Source organism: Neoarius graeffei, chromosome 17 (genome assembly GCF_027579695.1).
Source record: "Neoarius graeffei isolate fNeoGra1 chromosome 17, fNeoGra1.pri, whole genome shotgun sequence".
NCBI classification, from domain to species: domain Eukaryota; kingdom Metazoa; phylum Chordata; class Actinopteri; order Siluriformes; family Ariidae; genus Neoarius; species Neoarius graeffei.
In genome coordinates this window covers 65,196,784-65,224,109 of record NC_083585.1, presented here as the reverse complement: position 1 = coordinate 65,224,109, position 27,326 = coordinate 65,196,784, and the positions used below count along the sequence as shown (strand labels likewise).

General features: G+C 44.4%; 1 protein-coding gene across 1 annotated transcript in view; it reads right to left on the bottom strand.

Moving 5' to 3' along the window:
* Positions 1 to 1,532: 1,532 nt before the first annotated feature.
* LOC132864431 (tripartite motif-containing protein 16-like) overlaps positions 1,533 to 27,326 on the bottom strand; it is an 82,693-nt gene continuing 56,899 nt past the window's right edge. Inside the window, exon 6 of the mRNA XM_060897847.1 lies at positions 1,533 to 2,277. Coding sequence (XP_060753830.1) covers positions 1,730 to 2,277 — 548 coding nt within the window. The 3' untranslated portion in view covers positions 1,533 to 1,729. The remainder of the gene's footprint in view (positions 2,278 to 27,326) is intronic.

Below are 27,326 nucleotides of genomic sequence, written 5' to 3'. Positions count from 1 at the left end.
CTGACCAAACACTGCTATTCCTTTACACTTTTCCCCCATGTGTACTTTTCTTTTGTCATTTATTTTATTTGTTGTGTCACATATGACTGGACAATTAAAAAAACATCTCTTCTATTGAATTTGTTATAATGTTTGCACATAATGTAAGTAAATGATGTTTAAATTTCTGATCCCATTCTGAAGCCATAATAATCTAATAAACTACAAAATGTTCAAGCAGTAAAAAATAAAAAGATCAGAAAAATGCCCAAGGATAAAATGAAACAGCAGAAGGGGGGAGAGAGAGAGAGAGAGAGAGAGAGAGAGAGTGTGTGTGTGAACTACATTCTAAAAATAAAATCTATAAATACTTGAACAGTTACAGAAGACTTATAAGATTTAATGTTCTAGTCATCCAAACAAAGTTCATAATGAAATCACTTCATCCTTTTCCACTTTGTTGTTTAATTCACCTCTTCAGGTTTTGACTAGGCGTGGGCCTATCTTAAGTCTCATCATTGTATCATGATTTACACCTAATTATGGCATTCCTTTAGAACAGGACTGGATTCCAGGCGTCCTTCTCCTGATCATCAGCCCTTTTCCAGCTGTTCCATCTGAAACTGTAGTTTTATTTTGCTTTTTGTTGTTTTGTACTGTATATTTGTGTCTGAACAGAGAATCCTGACGATACTGGATCGGTGGTGTTTGTGGTTTTTCCCCGTACGCTAGCGCACGTGTGGAGCTGCACATTAGTGAAGGCCTCACAGGAAACCAGTGTGTGGTGTGTGAGGCCTGAAGTGTGTGCAGTTCCCAGTGTGTAGTGATGGAGAGAGACGCGAGCGCTCCCTCTGGGATTTAAACTGATCTCTGTTTCATAAAGTTTTGTTTCGACACAGTGTTTGGATCTTGAGTTTATGAAGCATCTTTTATAAACCTGAGTTTGATTAATAGTCGTCATTTGGCCTTTAATGGAAATAGAAAAGTAGAAACACAAAGGGAATTTTAATGCCCTGGTTATTAAAATTAACACATTGTTTTAATTGATTTACATCATTTGTTTAGTTTTAAAGTACAATAAACTAGTACAAATGAGTTTAGAATATGGGGAGAGAGACACATCACTGACATTAAATCAGGCATCTGAGAGGAAAAACAGCCCCAAATCAGAAAAAGGTGATATTGTATGTGGAAATTGAAATTAAAACTGAAAATGATTTGTAAATAATATTTTATATAGATAGATTCCAAAACCTGCAAAATATTCCATATTTTAGATTTTAAATATTTTTAAAGGGGTCTGAATACAGTGAGTGCAATTATTATTTTTTGAACAGAAAATGGTTCAAGACACAAAATTGTTAAAAGTGTTCTTACACACAGTAGGGTGTGTTTCCACCAGCAGCAGGACAGAAAGACGCAGTCATTTGAGGAAGTTTTATTTCTGAAGAAACAGATTTTGCCAAAGAAAAAAGAGAATTTGAGACATTCTAAACTTTCATATCAGTGTAATAAATCTCATAATAGTGCAGACATTTAAAATAGTCTGATGAGATTTCTTATTTTCTAGAAACATCCAACATTCTGCCTTAAGACATTTAGTTATGGAACTTATTTATTATTAATCTATAAAACAGAAGCACTTTGAATTTCTCCCTGAAATACAAAGACACTTTTGTGTGCAGAAACTGTGGCACTAATTAATTATTATTTTCAATCTGACACCTCAGTTATAATTTTACTAAACATTTCAACTTTTACCAACATTTAATTTTTTCATCGGATCACAAAACCTCACAGATGAGACAGGAGCAATCCAGAACCCAGCGTATAGAGGCTGAGTGAATGTGGTGTGGACTCTGTGGAGGAGCCTCATCGGGTCAGAGACACTGTAGAAGGACAGAGTTCCTGCACTGTGATCCACATACACTCCTATTCTGGAGGGTGATGGACCTCGGAGATCAGTCTTAATGTCGTTGTGCCAGAAACAGACAGAGGAATAAAAACACCACAGACTCCAGGACTGACTGTTGTATCCAAACCCACACTCATAACCCTCTCCCTTCCTGCTGATCTCTTTATATGAGACTGATATTTCCACAGCACCCCTCCACTCCACCTCCCAGTAACAGCGTCCACACACACTCTCCTTACACAACACCTGAGGCCAGGAGTCAAATCTCTCTGGATGATCAGAGTATCGCTGTTCTGTCTCACTGTGTGTCACCGCTCTGTTCTTCTCAGACAGAATGAGGTCAGAATTTACTGTGTTTGGATCCAGAGTCAGATAACAGAAATCTAAAACAATAAAATATCCACAGGTTAGATGTTAATCACAGGATTTATAAGAAGTGTGTGTGAGACACCTGTCTGTCGTGAGGCTCTCAAGCGCATATGGAGTAGAAGGGGGCGTGGCAGATGAAACCACGTGACCGATGACGAAAGAGGCCTCGGCTCGATATAAAACCTGGAGGGTTCAGAACCCATTCCCCTCTGTTTTAACAGTATTTATTGGTCACATTTTCGACATAAAAGATTCAATTAGCAAAATTGTGATCAATAAATACTGTTAAAACATTTGAGAATGAAGCTTTTTCTTTTTAAGTCCACGCACTGTTCAGCAAATGGGGTCACTTTTAATGTGGTAAACAAATGCAACTTTTATCAGAATTATGAATGATGTACCCGGTATGCATTGGAAAATAAAATAATTCACACCTATGCAAGATGAGTTTTGTTAAGTGCTTGTGGAGTGTGGGTTCAGTCCAGTCGTCATCTCACTGAAGCATTTGGACAGATGGTGCATCCGGCATCCATACTGTCAGATGCTGTATTTCTTATTACATTTGTTTACCACGTTAAAAGTTACCCCATTTGCTAAACACTGTGTCATCTTAAAAAGAAAAAGCATCAAAATTGAATCGTTTGTGTCTAAAATGACAGTGAATTATCTCATCTCATTATCTCTAGCCGCTTTATCCTTCTACAGGGTCGCAGGCGAGCTGGAGCTTATCCCAGCTGACTACACAGTGATGAATAAATACTGTTAAGACATGACTGTGAGAATGAAGTGAAAATGGCAAATAACATGAGAAAATAATCCTGTTTCAACAGCTGTCCTAAATAGAAAGGAAGTATTGTACAGCCTTTTGTGTTATTATTATTATTATTATTATTATTATTATTATTATTATTATCTCATCTCAGAAATATACAAAAGAGAGACACTGTATAAGAAAAAAACTGCAATAATCTCCGTAAAAATAATTATAGTCGTAAAAGAGCCATTAAAAAAAAAATGATCAGAGACTGGACTGGAAAAGAGAAAAAATAAACCAGTAGCAGTGAAGGGAAGCACTATAAGGATATGTAAGGAATGAATAGAATAGAATAGAACAGAATAGAATGCCTTTATTGTCACTTTACACATGTACAATGAGATGAAAAGCATCTCCAATAACAGTGCAAACAGCCTGTGTTAGGACTGGGGACTGTCTTGGCCTCTAGAGGCCGTGGTCATTGCTTTATCATGTCATGTTTGTTTTGGCCTCTAGAGGCCGCCACTGCTTCTGTGTTTTGTGTTTGTTTTGATTGCCTGTTTCCATGTGCCTTTTACACCCACCTGTTCTTTATTTCCTGCCCCGCCCAGTTTCTTAATTTCCCTGTGTATAAATACTTCCTCTGTTTGGTCCCTAGTCATGGAGTCTTTGTTATCTCTTGAAGTCTCTGTTCTGTGTTCCTTGCCTTTGTCTTTGTGGTCTTTTGTACTTTGCTTTCTTGTGGATATTTTGGACTTTGTATTTACCATTTTGGATCTTCTGAGCATTTGAATTTTTGCCTTTTCTTATCTTTGGCTTTTTGTTTTGACTTTGAACTTTTGGATTTTTTTATTTTTTCTCATATATCTTCTGAGTGTTGGGATTATACTTTTGTTTTTTGCCATGGATTTTTGCATTGTAAATAAACTGTTTTTTTCTACTCTACTTTCGCCTCACTCCTCTGCACTTGAGTCATTCCCCTGGTGGCCTAGTGGGGGTTTGCTGGATTACTACACCAGCGACCCGGGTTCTATTCCCAGCAAAACCCTAACAGAAAGACTCTGTCATGACCGACTCAGCAGAGGCTGCTTCAACTGTCTACCCAGCCAACCTTCAGGGAATTATGGCAGCTTCGAAGCTTATCACACTTCGGAGCAACCATGGACACTCATGGACGAACACTTGCAAGCCAACGTGAGGCCCTTGCTCGCCACGAGGTACTGCTTCAGCAAATTGGGAAAGCCCTGGCACAGTTGACTCCTATGCCCGCATCGCCTCCTCCAGACCTTCCCCCTGTTCCTGCTCCACCATCTGCTCCAGGTGCATAGTCCTGAGGTGTATGTGTTGCGTTTCACATAATGGAGTGAGGTATTGCACATTATAAAAGTATTGCACAGAGAAAGTCACCTTATAAAGTATTGCACATTATAAATTATTGCACAAAGAGAGTGATATTGTAAAATAAATAGACTATAAAGTCAGAGCATATCTGAGTTCAGGGCGGTTATGGCTTTTGGAAAGAAGCTGTTTTTGAATCGATTTTTCTTTGTCCTGATGCACCTGTAGCGCCTCCCTGAGGGCAACAGGTCGAACAGATCAAAGCCAGGGTGGGAGCTGCCCTTGATAATGTTCTTAGCTCTGCTAAGGCAGCGGGAGGTGTAAATGTCCATCAGGGAGGGGAGAGGGCAGCCAATGATCTTCTGTGCTGCCTTTACTACTCTCTGGAGCCTCTCCCTGTCTACAGCAGTACAGCTGTCGTACCATACTGTAATACAGTACGTCAGCAGGCTCTTGATGGATGAGCGGTAGAAGGTCAGCAGCAGGTTGGAGTTTAGGTTGTACTTCCTGAGGACTCTCAGGAAGTGTAGCCGCTGCTGAGCCTTCTTAATGACTGCTGTAATGTTTACTGACCAGGAGATGTCAGCAGAGATGAGAACGCTGAGAAACCAGAAGGTGTGGACCCTCTCCACATACTCGTTGTTGATGTAAAGGGGGGCTAGGTCAGTGCTGTGCTTCCTGAAGTCAACAATGAGCTCTTTGGTTTTCTTGGTGTTCAGAGCGAGGTTATTTTCTGAACACCAGGCTGCCAACTTCAGGACCTCCTCTCTGTAGGCTGCCTCATCTCCCTTTGAGATGAGTCCAACCACTGTGGTGTCGTCAGCAAACTTGACGATAAGGTTGTTGTTGTTGTGGGTCAGACTACAGTCATGGGTGTAGAGGCAGTACAGGAGGGGGCTCAGCACACAGCCCTGTGGAGAGCCGGTGCTCAACATGCAGGTGGAGGAAAAGTGGGGGCCAAATTTCACAGTCTGGGGCCGTTTGGTAAGAAAGTCCTTTATCCAGACACATGTGAGAGGGGGGAGGCCGAGAGTGTCCAGTTTACTGATAAGGATGTCCAGGATTATTGTGGTGAAAGCTGAACTGTAATCCACAAAGAGTATGCGGACGTAGCTCTGCTGCTGCTCCAGGTGGTTCAGTGCAGAGCTACGGCGATGGCGTCCTCTGTGGATCTGTTCACGCGATATGCAAACTGGTAGGGGTCAAAGTCTAGGGGGAGGTGGTCCTTGATGTGCTGAAGAACTAGTCTCTCGAAGCACTTCATGATTACCGGAGTGAGGGCCACAGGACGGTAATCATTCAGGCTGGTGACGGGAGACTTCTTTGGAACCGGGATTATTGTAGCTGATTTTAGGCAGGGCGGGATGACTGCCTGAGCAAGGGAGAGGTTAAAGATCCTGGTGAAGGTAGGGGCGAGCTGGTGGGCACACGCTCTGAGCACCTTACCAGGTACTCCATCTGGGCCAGCAGCTTTCTTGGGGTTCACTGCCAGGAGCACCCGTCTGACATCGTGCTCCTGTACAGTGAATGGGGTGATGTACGAACTGTGTGGTGGTGGAGGCAAGGCTGGAGCAGATGAGTGCTCCTGAGATGTTTCAAACTGAGCAAAGAAGCAATTTAGCTCCTCTGCCAGCAGCGCACTCCAGTCTCCTGTTGACGCATCACAGTCTCTGAAGTTTGTGATGTGTTGTGTGCCATGCCACACCTCCCGTATGTTGTTGCTGGACAGGTGGGACTCTATACGCAGCCTATGGTTCACCTTGGCTTTTTTAATTTCTCTTTTCAGATCAGCTTGAGCGACACTGTACAGAGCTCTGTCACCTGACCTGAAAGCAGCGTTGCGAGCCCTGAGGAGTGAGCGGACCTGGCTGGTCATCCAGGGTTTCTGGTTTGGGAAAACCCGGATGTTTTTATCCACTGTCACATTTCCGACACAGAACTTGATAAAGTCCAGTACTGTTCCTGTGAATGTCTCCAGCTCCTGGTGTTCAAATACTGTAAGTCCCAATCTGTCCATTTAAAGCAGTCCTGTAGTTTGGAGAGTGCGTTGTCAGGCCAGGTTGTGATAGTCCTTGTGTGTCTGAGGGGGTGTAGGCTGGGGAGAGCAGGAGGGAAAGATGGTCTGACTGGCTGAGGTGGGGGAGGGGTATGGCTCTGTACGCGTGCTTGATGTTAGAATAAACATGATCCAGAGTGTTCTCCCCTCTAGTAGAACACTTAACATGTTGGTAAAACTTCGGCAGTACAGTCTTCAAGTTGGCCTTATTAAAGTTTCCTGCGATTATGTGAACACCGCTGCTGTTTGAATGGGGGTAAAGTTGAGAAAATAAGAGGGTGGAATGGAAGGAAAAAACTCAGGAGATACTTTTCTTGGGGCAAATTTGATCAGATACGACGGTTTAACACACAAACCAAATCCACGCGATGTGAGTGGTAAGATGGTGTCCAGATGGCTTCACTCGTCTCTACAGAGGGTAATGGGTTCGGAGCCCTCCAGGTTTTATATAGGGCTCAGTGGTTGTGATTCACGAAAAGATTCATGACTCGGAGCCTCATTCAACAGAGTTCACTAGCGACACCTACTGTTCAGAGAAATGTACAGCATGTTTTAATTCCTACATCACAACAGTGTTCTGACACTTTACATTATTATTCACACAGTTTTCCATTTTAAAATAACTTATGTCATAAGGTTTTTTTTACATACCTTTTTGTTATTCGGTGCGTACTCTTATTTCTCTCTCTCTCTCTCTCTCTCTCTCTCACACACACACACACACACACACACACACAGTCTCTGTATGAATTTATGCTCAGTATAATTGTGTCTGCACAGCATGAGCGTTGCCACCATTGAATGTGGTGGGGGCGTGTCCCCTTCACATTGAATAACTCTTTGTTTGGACCCCCCCACATTTAACATAAAATATTCATTCACCCAGTGCCATTTCTACTGCTTCGTGAAATAATCCATTCCACTTGATTGATAAGAGAATACACAGACCACTGAAAATCCACTCCGGGTTTTCCAGGCGTTACCTACAACAACTCACTGCGCGTGGGTGAATCTCAGTGCAAGCAGAGACATGTTGGTGCAGCTGTTCGAAAGTGGATGAGGTGACATCAGTCCCATTGCCACCTCACAATGTCTATTGTAGCTTTTGCTAAAACCTTATTCTTTTGTTATATGCCCTCAAAATTAACCCTAGGCCACGTTAAATTAATGTTCAACTAAACAATGAAATAAGCTTAGCCTAATGGGGTATTCTTGGTTGATGATGAATTGTTTGCAGTATTTGCTCCTCCCCAGACACAATGGACATAAGGACATTCTTTACAAAGAAGTGGAAAGTCAGTCAGAATTTCCCCACAGGACAGGGCTTTTTTTTTGTCCCAATGGAAAATGTTAGTGCAGATAACTGGCTAGTCAATGTTAGGAGATGTATCAGCTAGCTTAAAGTTAGTCAAGTCAACTTTATTGCCAAATATGCTGTAGCAGTTCTTACACAAGGGTGGAGCACAGAAGACGGCAGGACAGAGTTCAGGTTGGTAAACCGTTTTTTATTGTCACGCTTTTCAGTGAAACACTCAGAATGTAAACACAGACACACACACACACAACCGGCATCTGGTTCGGGGAAGAGCTCCCTCTGCTCTCACTCTCCCTCCTTAAATAGGGCGCGGTCACTGGGCAAGACACACAAAAACATTAATTAACATCAGGTGCAGTGATTCTGCCACTTACCTTCCCTGACTCCGCCCTCCGATCACAGACCAATGCTTGACCATGCCCCCGCTGCCACATACCCCCACCGCCTGACTCAGGCCGGGCGGCTGTCCGGCCTGCAGCCAACCCCCCCCCGACAGGAGAGGAAGTCCGCCACGACCATCTGAGCCCCCGGCCTGTGGATCACCTTGAAGTTAAAGGGTTGGAGTGCCAGATACCAACGGGTGATCCGCGCATTGGCATCCTTCATGCGGTGGAGCCACTGGAGGGGTGCGTGGTCTGAACAGAGGGTGAAAGGGCGTCCCAGCAGGTAGTAACGGAGGGCGAGGACCGCCCACTTGATTGCTAAGCACTCTTTTTCTATGGTGCTGTAGCGCCCCTCATGCACCGACAGCTTCCTACTGATGTACAAGACTGGGCGGTCCTCCCCCTCCACCTCCTGGGACAAAACAGCCCCCAGCCCTCTATCTGACACATCTGTCTGTAACATAAAGGGGAGAGAAAAGTCAGGGGAGTGTAACAGTGGCCCCCCACACAGTGCAGCCTTTACCTCAGAAAAAGCCCGCTGGCATTGCTCCATCCACTGGACCAGATCTGGTGCCCCCTTTTTAGTCAGATCAGTCAGTGGGCTGGTGACGTCCGAATAATTAGGTATAAACTTACGATAATAGCCAGCCAGCCCCAGGAACTGTCTCACCCCCTTTTTGGTCTTGGGCAGGCTGCAATTGCTGCTGTCTTGTTAATTTGGGGACGCACCTGCCCGTTGCCCAAGTGGAAGCCCATATACCGTACTTCCACCCGCCCAATCGCACACTTCTTCGGGTTGGCTGTGAGACCTGCTCACCTCAGCAACCTAAGGACGTCCCTCAGATGTTCGAGGTGCCTCGGCCAGTCATTACTATCGATAATAATGTCGTCGAGGTAGGCGGCCGCATAGGTGGCGTGGGGGCAGAGGACCCTGTCCATCAGCCGCTGAAACGTAGCGGGCACCCCAAACAGCCCAAAAGGAAGTGTGACAAATTGGTGTAAGCTGAACAGTGTGGAAAAGGCCATTTTTTCTTGGGATAGTGGAGTCAAGGGGATCTGCCAATAACCCTTTGTTAAATCCAGTGTCGAATAAAAGCGAGCCGTGCCTAGTCGATCGAGAAACTCATCAATACGAGGCATTGGGTACGCGTCGAATTTAAACACCGCGTTGACTTTTCTATAGTCCACACAGAACTGGACCAACCCGTCGGCCTTGGGTACCAAGACCACCGGGCTGCTCCAGTCACTGTGAGACTCCTCGACGATGCCCATTTCGAGCATGGCCTTGAGTTCTTCCCAAACCACTTTTTTCTTGTGTTCGGGTAGCCTGTAAGGGCGGCTATGCACTACCACCCCCGGGGGCGTCTCAATGTGGTGCTCTATGAGGTTGGTGCGGCCGGGCAGGGGCGAGAACATGTCCGAAAACTCGGTCTGCAACTGGGCAACCTCCGCGAGTTGGGTTGGGGAGAGGTGGTCTCCACAGGGGACCGGAGAGGTATGTGATGCTAATGTTCCTTTTTGAACCTCTGGCCCCAGCTCCGCCTTCTCTGGAACCACTGAAACCAACGCCACGGGGACCTCCTTGTTTCAGAGTTTGAGCAGATTGAGGTGGTAAATCTGTGGCGCCCCACCCCTGTCCGTTCGCCTCACCTCATAGTCAACGTCCCCGACTCGCCTTGTGACCTCAAAGGGTCCTTGCCACTTAGCAACTAATTTGGAGCTCGATGTGGACAACAGTACGAGTACTTTATCTCCCAGTGCGAACTCTCTAAGATGCGTACCCTTGTCGTACAGGCGGGTTTGTCGTTCTTGGGCCTGCCGCAAATTCTCCTGGGTTAGGAGGGTGAGTGTATGGAGTTTTGCGTGCAGGTCAATAACGTATTGGATTTCATTTTTACTTGGTGAAGGTCCCTCCTCCCAATTTTCCCACAGCGCATCTAGAATGCCACGTGGCTTACGCCCATATAATAATTCGAATGGGGAGAACCCCATGGAGGCTTGGGGGACCTCTTGCACTGCAAACAACAAGGGTTCGAGCCATTTATCCCAATTACATGTGTCCTCACTTACGAATTTTTTAAATTATATTCTTGAGGGTACGGTTGAACCATTCAACTAAACCGTCTGTTTGTGGGTGATACACGCTGGTGCGGATCGGCTTAATACCCAACAACCCATACAGTTTGTTCAGTGTACGTGACATAAATGAGGTGCCTTGGTCAGTCAGAATCTCTTTCGGGATTCCAACTTGGGAGATGACGCGGAAAAGTGCCTCCGCAATACTGCGTGCTGAGATATTGCGAAGAGGCACCGCTTCTGGGTATCGCGTTGCATAGTCCACCAGAACTAATATAAAGCGGTACCCTCGTGTTGACCGATCTAATGGCCCGACGAGATCCATCCCAATTCTTTCGAACAGGGTCTCGATTAACGGTAGAGGGCGCAAAGGCACTTTTGGAATGGCCGCTGGATTTACTAACTGGCATTCATGGCACACCGTATACCACCTACGGACATCACCACGAATCCCTGGCCAGTAGAACCGGGCCATTATTCGGGCTAGTGTTTTATCCTGCCCTAAGTGTCCAGCCATGGGATTAAAGTGAGCCGCCTGGAATACCAATTCCCGGCGGCTCTTTGGAATCAAAAGCTGCATGACTCGCTCTTTGGTCTGAGTGTCCTGCGTCACTCGGTATAATCTATCCTTCATAATCGCGAAGTAGGGGAAGGATGGGGTGGCGTTTGGCTGGAGCATTTGACCATCGATTACTCTCACTTGGTCAAATGCATGCCGCAGAGTCTCGTCTCGCGACTGCTCTAATGGAAAATCCACGAGGGATTCCCCAATAGAGAGAGGAGGGGCCAGTGGCTCCTCACTCTGACACAGAGATGATGTAGACGGCTCTGTGACAGCTGCTCCCGCCAACGCGACACCAGGACCTCCACTTATTACACTATGGCAGGACCCACTCTTCACTAGATGACTCATTAAATCCCAAAATCCCAGCCAATCAGTCCCCAAAATTATAGAGTGGGTGAGGCGAGGATTAACCGCCACCTTTACTATAAATTTTTCCCCTCGAAAAAAATGTGGACCGACACTAAAGGGTAGTTGTGAACATCCCTGTGCACACACAACACCTTCACCAATTGTGCTCCCCCCAATGCCTCGTCTTGCACCAGGTTTTGGTGGATTGAGGTCTGATTACAACCAGAATCCACCAACGCCTGATATGTATCCCCTTGAATACTCACTGGTATGCGATACGCTCCGGCTCGATCGAGGGCGGCTCCTGGCACGTCGGGGATCGGAACCACCATGCCCACCTCCATTACCAAGCACTGCTGTTGGAGGTGGCCCGGCTCCCTGCAGCGCCAGCAAACCGGCCCAGGCTTCCTCTCTGAACCGGTGTTCTGGGGCTCACTCACCTGGGGGGGAGGGGAGAGACAGACACAGAAGGGAGAAATGGGAGGGCACCGTGGGTGCGGCGGGCCGGCTGGGGTGGCGCCGGCCGCCGCCTCCATGGTGGGGGAATGGGGCGAGGACGAGACACGGGAGGAGAGGGGGAGAGAGAGAGAGAGAGAGAGAGAGAGGAGAGGAGAGAAGAGGCTGTTTGCTGTCCTGCCATCGGGACGGCTGCCAAATTGTCCTCCGCCTGCTCGATTGCCTGATCCAGCGACGCCGGGCGGTGGCACTGGACCCACTCCGCGGTTCCTGCTGGTAAGCGTGCGATGAATTGTTCCAGTACCACCTGGTCGATGATCCCCTCGGCATCGCGGTTGTCGGCCCTCAACCACCGCCAGCAGGCGCCCTGGAGTTGCTGGCCAAACGCGAACGGCCGGCCGACTTCCTCCAAGCGCAAAGCGCGGAAGCTCTGACACTGCTGTTCGGGGGTGCGCCCCATATGCTGGAGGACGGCCCGGCTAAGGTCTGCGTAGGCCAGCTGACGGTCGGCGGGGAGCTGTAGCATGGCCAGCTGCACCTCTCCCATTAGCAGGGGGAGGAGGCACGCCGCACGCTGTTCCATCAGCCACCCCAAGGTCTCTGCGACTTGCTCAAAGAGCGTGAGGAATGCCTCGGGGTCGTCCTGCGGGCCCATCTTTGTTAGGGTGAGGGGGGATGGGCCCGCGGTGGGAGCATTGGTAGACCCTGCCGACGCGAGGAGGTGCCGGAACGCCTGACGATCTTCTTGCTGAGCCAACACCAGGGCCTCAAACCGCTGTTCCTGCTCCTTTTGGAGGGCGACTAGTGCATGGTGCTGGCTTTGCTGGGCCGTGGCGAAGACGTGGACCAGGTCGGCAAACGGGGAGGACTCCATGGGGCTGTTCTGCTTCTGCGCTCCAAATAATCCTGGGTTTCGGCACCACTGTAGCAGTTCTTACACAAGGGCGGAGCACAGAAGATGGAAGGACAGAGTTCAGGTTGGTAAACCGTTTTTTATTGTCACACTTTTCAGTGAAACATTCAGAATGTAAACACAGACACACACACACAACCGGCGTCTGGTTCGGGGAAGAGCTCCCTCTGCTCTCGCTCTCCCTCCTTAAATAGGGAAGACACACAAACACATTAATTCACATCAGGTGCAGTGATTCTGCCACTTACAGTACCTTCCCTGACTCCACCCTCCGGTCACAGACCGATGCTTGACCACGCCCCCGCTGCCACATATGCTATACATGCTCGACATACAGCACAGATGAAATTTCAGTCCTCTCTGACCCACGGTGCAAACAGGCAATGCATAAATAAAAACAGAATAACTGAAATAAACAATATAAACAGTATAAACACTCTAGATAAGAAATAGACATAGACTAAACACCTCACAGGTACACACACACACACACACACACACACACACACGTACATATACACAACCCCAATTCCAAAGAAGTTGGGACAAAGTACAAATTGTAAATAAAAACGGAATGCAATGATGTGGAAGTTTCAAAATTCCATATTTTATTCAGAATAGAACATAGATGACATATCAAATGTTTAAACTGAGTAAATGTATCATTTAAAGAGAAAAATTAGGTGATTTTAAATTTCATGACAACAACACATCTCAAAAAAGTTGGGACAAGGCCATGTTTACCACTGTGAGACATCCCCTTTTCTCTTTACAACAGTCTGTAAACATCTGGGGACTGAGGAGACAAGTTGCTCAAGTTTAGGGATATGAAAGTTAACCCATTCTTGTCTAATGTAGGATTCTAGTTGCTCAACTGTCTTAGGTCTTTTTTGTCATATCTTCCATTTTATGATGCGCCAAATGTTTTCTATGGGTGAAAGATCTGGACTGCAGGCTGGCCAGTTCAGTACCCGGACCCTTCTTCTATGCAGCCATGATGCAGTATGTGGTTTGGCATTGTCATGTTGGAAAATGCAAGGTCTTCCCTGAAAGATCATCATCATTGTTTCCTGCCTGGCATGAGATCGGCCTGGGGCGCGACTGTCTGGAGGTTGGAAATCTGCATTCCAGCAGCCGCATAAAATCCTTTTTGTCCATCATGGTTTTGAAGGCCTGTTTACGGTCGACCCCGAGCAACTCTTCTGTTTTCTTCCAACTCCTTCTTTTGTCAAATAAAACAATTTTTTGCAATGCATCATTTGGCATGCGACATACATGCGATTGGTATCTTAAGTACTGTACATGGCAAAACTCCTCGATCAGTTGAGATTGGGTAATTTCATAAAGTTTCGTGTTTGAGATTTTAAATGCCCAGTTCAGTTCCCCGTCCACTTGGGATGATGGGTCGACACCCTTTTTGTGTTGGTTTCTGGTAGGGGCATTTTTACTTGCATAGCCTCCAGCTATCATTCTTCTCAGGAACCCATTCCAGACAGCGTTGATCTTCTGGAGTTCAATAGTGGGAAGCTCCCATATCTAAACACTATATAATAACTGGGAACGTACACATGCTGTCAAGATTTTCATGCGGGTATTCAGATGAATCTCATGATCAGTAAGTACATGTTTCAGCTCGTTCCATTTTTCATACGCTAAGGCGATCCTGTGATGTATGAATGATGATGATTTTCCAGTGTTAGTAAGGAGGTGGCCAAGATAGCGAAACTGCCTCACATTCTTGATTTCTACACCATTGACAGTCAGTAGGCTCTTCTGATCTTTAATATTCTCCTCCACGTTGAATGTCATTGTCTCAGTCTTTTTGTAGGACATCTGTAGCCCAAATCTAGAGAACATGTTGTCATAGATCTCTAAGATCTTCTTCAGTTCATCTACATTTTCGGAGACCACTACAATGTCGTCAGCATACATGAGCTCTGTTATTCTGGTCACACCATACGCTGTACTGGTGCGAAGTTCACGAGGGGAAACTTCGTTTGGTATGACAAACTCGATACGTGCACCAGTCTGAGGAAACAGTTTGGAGATCTTGTGTTTAGTACATCGCATAAAGTCCATATACACATTGAATATTATAGGGCTTTCAAGCGCACCTTGACGACAGCCTACATAGGTATTAAAGTAGTGACCAGTACCCTTTATACAGGCCATTGTGCCAGTGTACAAGGCTTTCATAATAGAAATCAATTTGGGGCACTGGAGACGAATTTCTAGAACACGGAACAGTGCTTCTCTTGGGATACAGTCGTATGCCGCTTTAAGGTCAATGAAGCACACATAGAGCGGGTGTTTCTCTTTTCCTAGTATGTGCCGCACTATGCAGATTGCATCACAAGTTGAACGATTTTTTCTGAAGCCAAACTGGTTAGGTATTATGATCATTTCATAAATTGATCTTATTCGCTGAATAACAACCATAGATATTAACTTAGAGAGTGTTGCAATAATAGACAGGCCCCTGTAGTTCTCTGCTAGAGACCTCAGTCCCTTCTTGTATGTCTGTGAAGATTCTCAATCATCCAGGTCATAGTAAACTGAGAACTGAGGAAGCCTTTTGGACGAGAGGTGAAACGTTTTCAAGAATCTTCAAGCAAGTCCAGTTGCCCTTTTCTACCACCCACAGTCCCTTCTTGTAGAGACATGTGATTCAAGAAAGCAGCCACGTACTTGGGACCATAATACATTCCCAGATCATTCCCATCAGAAACACAATGCAGAGGATAAGTTGTTTCGAGTATGAATACTTTAGTTGCTCGCTGAAGATCTTGTCAGTTCCCTGGCATCTCCCATTTTTTAACTCTGACATGCACTCCCCTAACTCTGAGGCTCCAGGTGCACTCTCGTCACTATGATCTACATCGCAAGAGGGTACTATATGAGGGAAACGATCAGGGGTCAGCATCTCAGGTTGCATACTAAATGTTCTCTCTCCCAAGTGTTGTGCAAAATGTTCCTCCAATTTCTCTAGCTGTATAACCTGTCGACTCAGTTTTTGAAGTGCAGAATAGTCTTTAGCTAGACGGAATTCCTCTTCAGTATTCCTCTGCTCACAGGCAAAGTTGATCTTACTTGCTTTAACTTTATAACATGTGATTTTCAACTTAAGACGGAGTTTACGTATCTGATTAGACAGTTGTTTTCTTTCCATGGCATCAGTTGTTTTTCGCCTTTTCTCAAGAAGGGTAAGGAACTCCTCGTCCACCCAAGGTTTATTGTCAGTGTTTCTATGCAATGTTGGAATCGTTTCCTCTGTGGCTATGTGGATAGCACTGACAATATCTTGTGTGATCTCATCTATATCTTTAGTGGATGGAGGTTGCTTAAGAATATCAAGTTGCCTACTGTATTCAACCCTAACATCTTCAGAGTCCCTAAGTACTTGCATGTTTGGTACCTGACGGGCTCTATCATCTGACTTCTTTCTGAAAATGATTTTCCTTTTGCCTTTAGTTGGAAACATAACATCAAGGACCACTACCCGGTGGTCATATTCAAAAGGAACACTGGCACTTGGATACACTCTGCAATTCTGTGAGGCTCTTTTGACAAACCACTCTCCCATTATGTAATCAAGCCGTCTAAAGTATCCTAAGTTAGATTTAAAGGACCATCTATGCTGAGGTGTCTTGGTAGCAAACAAGGTGTAAGGTTTTATTTCTTTGTAAGGATAAATAATTGTAAGAATTTATTCTTAATAATTGTAAAGGATTTAGTGTGTGACCCTCTGTTTTGTTTAAAATGACTAAGAAGGCATTCTTCCGTCTCTGGCATTCAAGAAGTGACCTTCTGTCTAAGCTAGACACATTGCTCGAGACATAATATTGATATCTTTTGGAACATTCTATCAGAACTGTGCTATCTCTGACCTAAGGTTGTGCGTAAATGTTGATATCTGTTAGAACATCTGCTAATATGCCAAGGTTTCACTCACACACATACATATTGATGGAATTAAGATGTGATTTGCTGACCTAGCCACAAGACATACACACAGACACACCCACAGCTGCATATCCACACAGACACACACACACACACAGACAGATATCAAACAGTGATGTCATTTCATCCACACAGATAAGACACATATAAAATCCCTGTATCCTCTCGTTGTATTGGGGGACTTGTGAATAAAGATTGCGAAGTCATGGGGTTCCTGTCTTTCTTTCGCGACTCACCCCCAGAGCTCTGGGTGACACAGGGGGACTGATTTCGAGATGGTGAGGGCAAGAGGTGAAGAAAACCTTTCAATTTGGTGGCCCGTACGGGGCTATTTCCAATCAGGTAAGGGGTCTCTTTTAATTGATTAGTTGGGGGGGACTTCTGCCTGGTTGGTAGTATCAGAAAAACCCAGTTATCTATTTATATATTTGTTTATCCTCGTGAATGAGCTGTCACAGGAAGATTGTTTGGTTATCCTCGTGACTGGTTTCACGGGAAGATTGTCTGGTTATCTTCGTAACTGGTTTTATATGAAGATTGTTTGGTTATCCTCGTGGAAGAGCCACAGGAAGATTGTGATTCTCGTAGAAGAGCCACGGGACGATTTTGTTTATCCTTGTGAATGAGCTGTCACGGGAAGAGCACGCTTTATGAATTAAACACATAATAATTAATCTCGAGACCATTTCCTTCATGTCACCAATGGGAGGGGAAATTGTGTTAAGGTACCCAGACCCCAAGAAAAACCCACGGGATTGGATGAATCGCTGTGGTTTAGCATTCTACACAAATTCTAGACAATTTGGCTGCCTCAGTTTTGATTTATCCTCGTGCAGGCATTTGCAATCTCTAGGAGCTCTGTAATGTATATATATATTTTTTTTATTGTTTCAGCATTTATATATGGCATTACTGGATATGCACAAAATAATGAAACAACAAATCAGTACTCTGGACATGAACAGTCAGAACTATGTTTCTGGTGTGCATACATGTCAACCTTTGGTCAATCAAACCTGTATAACCAACTTCCAAAATCCTTATTTCCCTTATAAAAATCCTTATAAGATGCAAATTAAAATAATTTACCTAAAATTTGAATGATAATTAACAATGATATATCCCAGTTACTTTTTATTCAATATTAATAACAATAAACCTTCAGAATGAATACAAAGCTCCAATGTTTGACAAAAACACAAAGTGTAAATGTTATGTGCTCTTTTATCATCGTGGGAATTGATTATAGCTCTAAATAAATATTGAAGTTTTTTCTCCTTTTCTTTACAAAGAATCCGTATAACTTTATTTGTACGCCCGTATACTACGTTTATTGAATCAAATCCGTATAAAATACGGACATTCTGTATATTCATTTTAATCTCAACAAAAGCTTCACTGAATCGATTCTTTAGAACAAACTCGCATGCGTGTGAATCAATTTACTTGATTCTTGACTCAGAATCTACGGAAACCTTATTTGTATTCCTGTTTTCAAATTGTAAACCATAATCACACTTTCATGCTGCATGAACTTAAAGTATGAACTTTCCTCAAACTATTACATGTGCATGAACTCAAACAAATGCAGTCCATGCGTCTGTATCAATTCGCTCGATCGAGTCATTTTTATGCTTCGTCACTGTTACGGAAGGAGAGAAGAGATCCCTCAACACAGAATGGCTGCTTCTTAGGCCCACTTTACACGGGGATGGTATAAAACAAAAACGCAAAAGTCCGTTTTCGTTCTCACTTTTTTCCGCATCTACACGACCGTTTTCAAGGAGGAAATCTGCGTCTATACAGTGACGCATAAATGTCTCCGCTATGTCTGCACGCATGCGCAACATCTTCCGTCTTGTCTGATCTGCACATCTGCTCCGCTGTTCTGTCAAGTTATCCTACCAAGCCTACTACACATGCGCGAAATCCAGGAGGGTAGGAAAATTCAACAGTAGTTTTGTCCTACCGATCAGCTGGGCTGATAGAAAATCGGTGAGAATTTCATGCATTTGCCGATTTTTATGTTTTGTGCGTATTGGTCGAGTCTTTGGCAGAGTCAAATAATTTGTAATGACTTGTTTTGAATAATAAAACGGTCTGTATGCGAACTTGCTAGGATAACTTTACAGAACACCGGTCCGGCTGAGGTACTGTAGTGCTCGAGGGAGGAGCAGGAGCAAACCGAAACTCTTTTAATCTGCCTTTATTAAGTAACACTCACTCTTGTTTCGGTGAAGAAGAGAAAAGGCAGTGTCCATCTCAGCAAAATAAACCCGTTCGGCTGCTAGTTTTGTTTTCAGTCTCGGGTTTATGGTTTCACGAGCGGCTTGAATAGGTGGCGCGCGCGTGCACGCACACGCGTGTGCAACTTGGCGACACCAAACTGAGGAGCTCCAGCCGGGCGGGTGAGCAGGAAAACACATCTACTGCATTAAAACACAGAGCAGCTTGAAGGTCCGTTGGATCGATGTAATCAGACATGCTCTTACTTTTTTACTTACTTTCTTACTTCCCGGGCTGGCATGTGCAGTATATGACATATGTATGACGTAAACGCGTACCCGACGTGAGCAGATCCGAGCAGAGTTTCGCGTATTGGGTAGTTTAGACGGATATGCAACGGGGGCCGTTTTTAACTTATCCACTCTGGAAGGCGTTTTCAATTTTATCCGTTTTTCAGCCTCGGAAACGCCGTCCCCGTGTAAATGAAAGGCACTTCTGATAAAATATTTAGTCGTTTTTACCTGACAGCGTCCTCGTGTAAACGGGCCCTTAATCAATTAGTTTCAGTGTTTGGTGAGTAGATCATCTGTATTTTATTTTATATTCACTGTGTGAATAATTGTAAGAATTTATTCTTAATAAGAAATAAAACCTTACACAAGGTGTTAAGAATATAGAGACCAGGGCCGTGCAAAGACCTTTGGAGGGGCAGGGGCTCAACATTCAAAAAAGGGCACTTGGAACAAATTTTCACACAAGTTAACTTTATTCAAAACTAAATTTCAATTGCAACTGAACATTCTGTGTGTCTTGATGGAATATGTTGTGGACGTCGTCATTCAGCCTTAAGTTTTCGAAGCTGCTAGAATATGTAACTCCGTCGTTCAAACTAAAGTTTCCGAATCTGCCACGTTAATGAAATGGATGGAGCAAACGGTTTAAATATAGCCTAGGCGGCTTCATTAAATGATAAACAACCCTACGCATTTACTGTTGTGTTCTAAGCTGCACAATATTGCATGTTCAGATAAGAAATGAAAGGAGACTTTCAGTGTGACCCACCATGCCGTTCCTCGCACTGTCTCCCACTGCCAACCGCCTGCATGCGCTTTCTGCACGGAGGCTCACTGAATGCATGACGTCACGGATTGATGCCCGCATTTACATAGAAAAACGTTATTTTATAAATCTATAATTTCATATATTATTGTCAAATTGTAGAGAATATTGATGTTGGAGCTAACTTATCTTTTACAAATATTAAAAAAAACAACAACAACAAAACAGTCCCTATGAAAAGGGCACTTTGGACAGCAAACAGAAAAGGGGCAGGGGCTAGAGCACCTGTAGCACCGGTTCATTGCACATGGGTGATAGAGACCATTGTTTTCAGCAACTTCAATAAGCTTCATGCCATTGAAACTTGTGGGCTCATCATCATTAAATTGGCCAACACATGCCCAGCTGTTACTCTGGCTGCAATCTTTTCCTATGGTGGCATTGAAATTGCCACAGACAACTAATTTGAAGGAAGGATGTGATGTTTTTGCTGTTGTTATGATCCTTGAGAGGGTATTGTAGAATAATTCTTTACTCGAGGCGGCATATGTTTCATTTGGAGAATAGCATGATACTATGGTAAGTTTAATCCCATGCAAAGCCACTCTAGCCAGAATAATTCTGCCTTCCATAAGGTGTTCAATATCAACAAGTTTAACATGGGGTGACAACACTATTGCCACACCGGCATTAGCTTTTCGTTTTAGCCCATAGTAAAAGACCCGCCAACCCTTCAGTACATCATCCCCAAACTCAACCTCTCCCAGGCCTGTCATGCGAGTTTCTTGTATACAACATATATCATGTTGTAATTTCTTAATCTGCAATACATGTTCTGCCAACTTCATCTCGCATTTTGAAGTTCTTACATTTATTGTTCCAATCTTGACACGATGGTAATTCTTAGGTTTCCGTTTTGCTTTATGATGCTTTGCAGTTTGGTGGCATTCCGCCATACTCGTAAGACAATCTACTAAATGCAATTAAATGTAAATGAAAATAAATCAAACTATATAAGTGGGTAGAAGATACAATAAGATTAGCTGCGGATACTAATATCCAGATAATATTTAAATGGTTGTCCCGACTAGAGGACTAGGACTTTTCTACCTTTTAATAAAGCTACTCCAAAAAATTTCTAACTGAGCTTTCCAACTAAGAAGGAAGAGGCTACTTCACAACTTAGCGCCAGTGACACTGTTGGTTCGCCTAGCTGCAAAGCCAGGCTCCCCAGGGTGCACCTGTCCTATTGACGGAGGTGGAGTATGGCTTGAGTGTGAGAGGCGTTTAGGTTTATCAGGACTTACAAATTGCCTTCTAAGACTAGCGGAGAATCCGAAAGTTAACGTGTCAACACTCCATCCACTGCAAGAGACGTCGTCTGGATGGGAGCATATGTTGCTCTAGAACCTGGATATACCTTTCAGCATTGATGGTGTCTTTCCAGATGTGTAAGCTGCCCATGCCACATGTACTAATGCAACCCTATACCTTCAGAGATGCAGGCTTCTGAACTGAGTGCTGATAACAACTTGGGTCGTCCTTCTCCTCTTTAGTCCGAATGACACGGCGTCCCCGATTTCCATAAAGAACTTCAAATTTTGATTCGTCTGACCACAGAACAGTTTTCCACTTTGTCACAGTCCATTTTAAATGAGCCTTGGCCCAGAGAAGACGTCTGCGCTTCTGGATCATGTTTAGATACGGCTTCTTCTTTGAACTATAGAGTTTTAGCTGGCAACGGTGGATGGCACGGTGAATTGTGTTCACAGATAATGTTCTCTGGAAATATTCCTGAGCCCATTTTGTGATTTTCCAATACAGAAGCATGCCTGTATGTGATGCAGTGCCGTCTAAGGGCCCGAAGATCACGGGCACCCGGTATGGTTTTCCGGCCTTGACCCTTATGCACAGAGATTCTTCCAGATTCTCTGAATCTTTTGATGATATTATGCACTGTAGATGATGATATGTTCAAACTCTTTGCAATTTTACACTGTCGAACTCCTTTCTGATATTGCTTCACTATTTGTCGGTGCAGAATTAGGGGGATTGGTGATCCTTTTCCCATCTTTACTTCTGAGAGCCGCTGCCACTCCAAGATGCTCTTTTTATACCCAGTCATGTTAATGACCTATTGCCAATTGACCTAATGAGTTGCAATTTGGTCCTCCAGGTGTTCCTTTTTTGTACCTTTAACTTTTCCAGCCTCTTATTGCCCCTGTCCCAACTTTTTGAGATGTGTTGCTGTCATGAAATTTCAAATGAGCCAATATTTGGCATGAAATTTCAAAATGTCTCACTTTCGACATTTGATATGCTGTCTATGTTCTATTGTGAATACAATATCAGTTTTTGAGATTTGTAAATTATTGCATTCCGTTTTTATTTACAATTTGTACTTTGTCCCAACTTTTTTGGAATCGGGGCTGTGTGTGTGTGTGTGTGTGTGTGTGTGTGTATATATATATGTGTGTGTGTGTGTGTGTGTGTATATGTACACACACACACACACACACACACACATATATATATACAGTGGGGCAAAAAAGTATTTAGTCAGCCACCAATTGTGCAAGTTCTCCCACTTAAAAAGATGAGAGGCCTGTAATTTTCATCATAGGTACACTTCAACTATGAGAGACAGAATGGGGGGAAAGTAGGGCTGCACGATTATGGAAAAAATGATAATCACGATTATCTTGATCAAAATTGTAATCGCGATTATTAATCACAATTATTCTTGATGTTAGGGAAATCACTTAAATTTTATTTCACTATATTCAAACAAACAATATGAACAGCTTTCAGTGCAGAATGAAATTTAAAAGAGAAATTCTGATTTCCAAATGACAAATAAATGAAATTTATCCAAGAAATTACCAAAGGATGAAGGAACTGAAAACTCAATTGCAACAATTACATAGCATTATACTGAGGCCTACAAGTTTTTAGCTAGAAAGACCAGCCTATCAACATGCTCTGGCTTTAAACATGAGCAAAGGCAGGTCACAACATTGCCTCCAGTGCTAAATAGTCTGTTGTTCTGACATGGTTAGCTTTTCTCTCTCACCTCAATCTGTTACCTACTCTCACGCTATCACCCCTTGAAGAAGATACCGCTGCACTGAAGCTCTGCGCACTTGGCCAGTGTTGCCAGATGCTGCTGACGTTTTCCAGCCCAAAATATGTTCAAAACCCGCCAAAATGCACTTGAAACCGCTCAATCTGGCAACACTGCTGGCTGGCTTGCTTGCTTATTTAGGCGGAGTAATGAAACCTTACATGCGTCGGTTCGCCCCCTAATGGTTTGGCGGAGTACTGGTCAAAAAGTGCTTTATCAGATATGCAGCAGAGCCCGCATTTTAAATGGAAATAAATTGCGATTTTCATTTAATTTAATCGTGGCAGCCAAAATCGCGATTTTCGATTAAATTCGATTAATTGTGCAGCCCTAGGGGAAAGAATCCAGGAAATCACATTGTAGGATTTTTAATGGTAAATTCCTTGGTAAAATAAGTATTTGGTCACCTACAAACAAACAAGATTTCTGCCTCTCACAGACCTGTAACTTCTTTAAGAGGCTTCTCTGTCCTCCACTCGTTACCTGTATTAATGGCACCTGTTTGAACTCGTTATCAGTATAAAAGACACCTGTCCACAACCTCAAACAGTCATACTCCGAACTCCACTATGGCCAAGACCAAAGAGCTGTCAAAGGACACCAGAAACAAAATTGTAGACCTGCACCAGGCTGGGAAGACTGAATCTGCAATAGGTAAGCAGCTTGGTGTGAAGAAATCAACTGTGGGAGCAATTATTAGAAAATGGAAGACATACAAAACCACTGATAATCTCCCTCGATCTGGGGCTCCACGCAAGATCTCACCCCATGGGGTCAAAATGATCACAAGAACGGTGAGCAAAAATCCCAGAACCACACAGGAGGACTTAGTGAATGACCTGCAGAGAGCTGGGACCAAAGTAACAAAGGCTACAATCAGTAACACACTACGCCGCCAGGGACTCAAATCCTGCAGTGCCAGACGTGTCCCCCTGCTTAAGCCAGTACATGTCCAGGCCCATCTGAAGTTTGCTAGAGAGCATTTGGATGATCCAAAAGAGGATTGGGAGAATGTCATATGGTCAGATGAAACCAAAATAGAACTTTTTGGTAAAAACTCAACTTGTCATGTTTGGAGGAGAAAGAATGCTGAGTTGCATCCAAAGAACACCATACGTACTGTGAAGCATGGGAGTGGAAACATCATGCTTTGGGGCTGTTTTTCTGCAAAGGGACCAGGACGACTGATCCGTGGAAAGGCAAGAATGAATGGGGCCATGTATCATGAGATTTTGAGTGAAAACCTCCTTCCATCAGCAAGGGCATTGAAGATGAAACATGGCTGGGTCTTTCAGCATGACAATGATCCCAAACACACCGCCCAGGCAATGAAGGAGTGGCTTCGTAAGAAGCATTTCAAGGTCCTGGAGTGGCCTAGCTAGTTTCCAGATCTCAACCCCATAGAAAATCTTTGGAGGGAGTTGAAAGTCCGTGTTGCCCAGTGACAGCCCCAAAACATCACTGCTCTAGAGGAGATCTGCATGGAGGAATGGGCCAAAATACCAGCAACAGTGTGTGAAAACCTTGTGAAGACTTACAGAAAATGTTTGACCTCTGTCATTGCCAACAAAGAGTATATAACAAAGTATTGAGATGAACTTTTGTTATTGACCAAATACTTATTTTCCACCCACCATAATTTGCAAATAAATTCTTTAAAAATCAGACAATGCGATTTTCTGGATTTTTTTTCTCATTTTGTCTCTCATAGTTGAGGTATACCTATGATGAAAATTACAGGCCTTTCTCATCTTTTTAAGTGGGAGAACTTGCACAATTGGTGACTGACTAAATACTTTTTTGCCCCACTGTGTGTGTTTATATATATATATATATATATATATATATATATATATATATATATATATATATATATATATATATCAGCTGGATAGTACAGTGGTAATGCTCACTGACTACGATGCAGGAGATCGGGGTTCGAATCTAAAGCTAAAGAATCTAAAGCTAAAGCCGAAGCTAAACATCATCCAGTAAGGGCCCTTAGGCAAGACCCCTCATGATATATCAGCCTACCTCAGGAATAGAGTCATACCGGCTCAGACGTCGCCCGGGTCAACAAGGTCTGCGTCAGTTGCTAGGGAACCAGGGCAAACTGATGAGAAATGGGCTACTGGAACAAGACATCGATGGACGAGGACAGAAAATACGGATTTGCTGGAATGCTACTATACAAGCAATCCCAGAGAGAGGGGATACATACAGCGAATGTGTGACCATTGGATACTTCGAAACGCACAATCAAGGCTAACAAAGAAACAGCTATTAGCCCAGTGTTCCAACATCCGTAATCGAAATCTACTATCACAACTAGAGATTAATACAACAACGATGCTACAGCAAGGGGGAGCCAGGAAGACAGGTCAGCGGGGAGATGTCATCATCATCCCCACAACCAGAGATTGGGTACCTAACACAACACAAGAGCTGCTGACCTGAGAAGGAAGCTCGTGACCCCGACGAATACCGAAGCTGAGTTGCCAAGTACCTTCAGAATATCTACTAGTAGATGTGAATGCTGCTCTGAAGACAATCTCCACAAGAACCATCACTGAGACCAACAAGCTGATACACAGTACAGCAACAGTAATCATGGAGATGCTTGGACACAAGCATAACAAACAGTATCCACCATGGAAGAGACGATTAGAGGCCAAGATAAAGGCAGCATGGAGAGAAGTTAGCCAGCTAGCTGAACTACAGAAAGGGAACATGGTGAATAAAGGGGCACCCAGGAAGTACAACTCACTCTCCATACCAGAGGCACTCAAACAGCGACTAACAGCACCTGGTTGAAGAGATACACCAAGGAGGGAGAGGCCAGGAGAATAAACAAGCTGTTCTCCACTGAACCAGCCAAGGTGTACTCTCAGTGGCAGGGGAACAACAACCAGTCAGACCCACCAAGAGCTGAGGTGGAAAAATACTGGAAAGACATATGGGAAAGAAAAGCATCACACAACACTGATGCCCAATGGTTAGTGGACCTAAGATACAAGAACAAGAACCAGTAACCATCTCAATGGCAGATGTCCAAGAAAGAGTGTCAAAGATGAAGAGCTGGACAGCACCAGGCCCCAATATGATCCATACGTACTGGCTGAAGAAGCTAACTGCACTCCATGAATGCCTAGCAGCACAGATGAACCAGCTGCTGAGGGATGGGACTCACCCAGAATGGCTAACCCAAGGCAGGACAGTCCTAATCATGAAGGACCCCCAGAAGGGACCCATCCCATCCAACTACCGGCCAATTACCTGTCTCTGCACAACATGGAAGGCCCTGTCAGGTATCATTGCGGCAAAAATGAGTAAGCATGTGGCTCAATACATGAGTGAGGCACAGAAAGTAATTGGCAGTAACACCAGAGGAGCCAAGCACCAGCTACTGGTCGATAGAACAGTCGCCCGAGACTGTAAGAAGAGACAGACCAACCTGTGCATTGCCTGGATTGACTACAAGAAAGCCTACGACTCAATGCCACACACATGGATACTGGAATGTCTGGAACTGTATAAGGAACCTAAGGACCTTCATCCAGAACTCAATGGAAATGTGGAAGACAACCCTAGAGGCCAACTCAAAACCCATTGCCCAAGTCAACATCAAGTGCGGCATATACCAAGGAGATGCGCTATCACCACTGCTGTTCTGCATAGGCCTGAACCCCCTCAGTCAGATCATCACGAAGAGCGGCTATGGGTACCGATTCCGTAGTGGGGCAACAATCAGCCACCTGCTCTACATGGATGACATCAAGCTGTATGCCAGGAACGAGCGAGAAATAGACTTGCTGATCCACACCACCCGGATCTACAGCGATGACATAGGGATGTCATTCGGATTGGACAAGTGTGGCCGGATGGTCTCAAAGAGAGGCAAGATGATCCGGACTGAGGGGATTGACCTACCAGAGGGCAACATAGGTGATATCCAAGACAGCTATAAGTACCTTGGTATCCCACAGGCTAATGGAAACCATGAAGAGGCCACAAGGAAGTCAACCACAGCCAAATACCTCTAGAGAGTAAGGCAGGTCCTGAAAAGTCAGCTGAATGGTAAGAACAAGGTCCGAGCCATCAACATGTACGCACTACCAGTCATCAGATACCCTGCTGGTATCATAAACTGGCCAAAGGAGGAGATAGAAGCCACAAATATCAAGACTAGAAAGCTCCTCACCACGCATGGAGGGTTCCACCCCAAGTCCAGCACCCTGAGACTATACACTAAGCAGAAAGGGCTAGTGAGCATCAAGACCACGGTCCAGGATGAAACATCGAAAATCCGAGAATACATCAGAAAGATGGCCCCAAAGGATGAACTGCTAAGTGAATGTCTCAGGCAGCAGAACCCTGATGAGAGTGCAGAGGAGGAGGAGGAACAGACAACCTGGAGGGACAAACCCCTACATGGCATGTACCACCATCAGATAGAGGAAGTGGCTGATATCAAGAAATCCTACCAG